At 50.4% G+C, this 2,738-nt stretch overlaps 1 protein-coding gene across 1 annotated transcript in view; it reads left to right on the forward strand.

The window, feature by feature from the left end:
- The window catches only part of ASB13 (ankyrin repeat and SOCS box containing 13), a 28,328-nt gene that overhangs the window by 23,773 nt on the left and 1,817 nt on the right, over positions 1–2,738 (forward strand). Inside the window, exons 5-6 of the mRNA XM_026454793.1 lie at positions 1,445–1,636; positions 2,548–2,727. Coding sequence (XP_026310578.1) covers positions 1,445–1,636; positions 2,548–2,675 — 320 coding nt within the window. The 3' untranslated portion in view covers positions 2,676–2,727. The remainder of the gene's footprint in view (positions 1–1,444; positions 1,637–2,547; positions 2,728–2,738) is intronic.

Consider the following 2,738-nt stretch of genomic DNA (forward strand, 5'->3'; position numbering starts at 1 on the left):
TTTCATTCGTTTTCTCTGTTTTTTTTGTTTTGTTTTGTTTTTTTTTTTGAGACGGAGTCTCGCTCTGTCGCCCAGGCTGGAGTGCAGTGGCCGGATCTCAGCTCACTGCAAGCTCCGCCTCCCGGGTTTACGCCATTCTCCTGCCTCAGCCTACCGAGTAGCTGGGACTACAGGCGCCGCCACCACGCCCGGCTAGTTTTTTGTATTTTTTAGTAGAGACGGGGTTTCACCGTGTTAGCCAGGATGGTCTCGATCTCCTGACCTCGTGATCCGCCCGTCTCGGCCTCCCAACGTGCTGGGATTACAGGCTTGAGCCACTGTGCCCAGCCTCATTCGTTTTCTCTTATAACCTCCTTTGTTACTTGAGGAACAGACTTCGAAGACAATGGCATTTTCTTTCAAAAGAATTCTGAAACCCTGGGGGATTCCATCGTATCGGATTAGTGATGGCTGTGCCCTAAGAATGATGTGTTACAAAAATCAGATTTTTATCAAAATCTTTTTTTAATGCATTGAAAAATGCCATATTTGACCAGGTGTGGTGGCTCATGCCTGTAGCCAGGAGTTCCAGACCAACCTGGCCAACAGGGCGAAACCCCATCTCTACAAAAAATAGAAAAATTAGCTGGGCATGGTGGTGTACCTGTAATCCCAGCAACTTGGGAGGTTGAGGCAGGAGAATCGCTTGAACCCTGGAGGTTGCAGTGAGGCGAGATTGTGCCACTGCACTCCAGCCTGGGCGACAGAGGGAGACTCTGTCTCAAAAAAACAAAACCGGCCATGTTTAGCTACTAATTCTTTGCATCTTTCTGAATGTCTACTCTTTTAAAAAGAAAAGTTTTTTTTTTCACTGTTAATCAGCTTGATGAATGTCTGCTGTTATCGTGAGAAAGTTGAGGAGTGCAGAGCTAAATGTCTTCTCTGAATTGCCTACTGTTTTGGGTACATTATCTGTTTTCCTTTTGTAAAAGAATATGCATTGTTAAGGAACATTCATTCTTTCATTTAACCAGTATTTCTGGAGCCTCCCTCCTGCTCCCACAAGAGGAAGAAGTAGTGTGTGTCTGTGCGCGAGGCCAGGTGGGAGTGCTTGAGTGGCTCTGGTTTGAGCTTCCAGAAATCTCAGACCCCTGAAGGCAGATTGACAGGGCATTAGAATGGTTGTTTAACTCAGGACGTTTTTCGTTTTGTTTTTCTTCTTTTCGGTTCTATTTCCAGTTATTTCTTTATTATTGCTGCCTACCTTTATCTCTCTTCTCATGAGCGGGGACAATGAGTAATTCCTGCTTTTGGATGTGAAAAACAGTTTTGAAAGCTACCGTAGAGTCTGTCCTGATTTTGTCTTCTGGGTGGTGATTGCTTCTGCCACCGTGCTGTGTGAAGAAACGGATGTGACTTCAACGTCTCTTCTTGGTGAAATCTCTTCTGCACTCTTGACCTCCAGGGGCCAACGTGAATGCGGCAAAGCTTCATGAGACGGCCCTTCACCACGCGGCCAAGGTCAAGAATGTTGACCTCATCGAGATGCTTATCGAGTTTGGCGGCAACATCTACGCCCGGGACAACCGTGGGAAGAAGCCGTCTGACTACGCGTGGAGCAGCAGCGCTCCAGCCAAGTGCCTCGAGTACTACGAAAGTGAGGCGCCCCACCGAGCCCGCCCTATCCCCTCCAGCCTTCAGCCTGGGCCCCTGATATGCCGGCTCCCTGCGGGCTTCCATTGAGAGCTAGGCTGTTAGTCCTGGCTCCTGTCCTCTGCACTAGGACAGACCCTTAGGCACTTTGCGGGAGCTGTTTGTGCTGCTGCCCCAGCTCTCCCTGGGTTCCCTGTGGCCCGTGGCCTGGAGCAGCAGAAGCTGTGGCTGACACCTGCTCAGGCACCAGACCTGTGCCTCCTGTGCCGGACATTTGACGATGAGCCTCCTAGCTGCAGATATAGTTGTTTCATGACAAATTTGGATGTTGAAATATAATGCCGTGGCTCAAAAAACCAAAACCATGGTTTTGAAAAGGTGCGGTGGCTCACACCTATAATCCCAGCACTCTGGGAGGCTGAGGCGGGCAGATCACCTGAGTTCAGCAGTATCAGACCAGCCTGGCCAACTTGGTGAAACCCTGTCTCTACTAAAAATATAAAAATTAGGCGGGCATGGTGGTGGGTGCCTGTAATCCCAGCTACTTGGGAGGTTGAGGCAGGTGAATTGCTTGAATGCAGGAGGTGGAGGTTGCAGTGAGCCGAGATTGCGCCACTGCACTCCAGCCTGGGCGACAGAGCGAGACTCTGTCTCAAAACAAAAAACGAAAAATCCTTAAAACCAAAAAAACCCCCACACCCCACAAAAGGCAGTCCCAGTGGACATCACGCCCCGAATTTCATTTCCTGGGCTCCCTTCCTCAGGTTCCTGGCTGTCCTTCCAGAGAAGGCCTGCAGGACACATCCCGGTTCCAGGGAAAAGGGAGGCGTTTTCCATTCTGAGTTTGTATTCGGTTGCGGGTGTTGTGCTCCTTCCTGAAATTAACCTCATATCCTTCCTTGCTCCCTTTTTCAGAGACACCTCTGACTCTGTCGCAGCTCTGCAGGGTGAGCTTGAGGAAGGCCACTGGTGTCCGAGGGCTGGAGAAGATCGCCAAGTTAAACATCCCGCCCCGGCTCATCGATTACCTCTCCTACAACTGAGCTGCACGCGGGGTCAGGGCCGCGACTCTCCCGTTGTCCCAGCGTTGCCCGGGTGAGGGCTCT

Source organism: Piliocolobus tephrosceles, chromosome 9, assembly GCF_002776525.5.
Source record: "Piliocolobus tephrosceles isolate RC106 chromosome 9, ASM277652v3, whole genome shotgun sequence".
NCBI lineage: Eukaryota > Metazoa > Chordata > Mammalia > Primates > Cercopithecidae > Piliocolobus > Piliocolobus tephrosceles.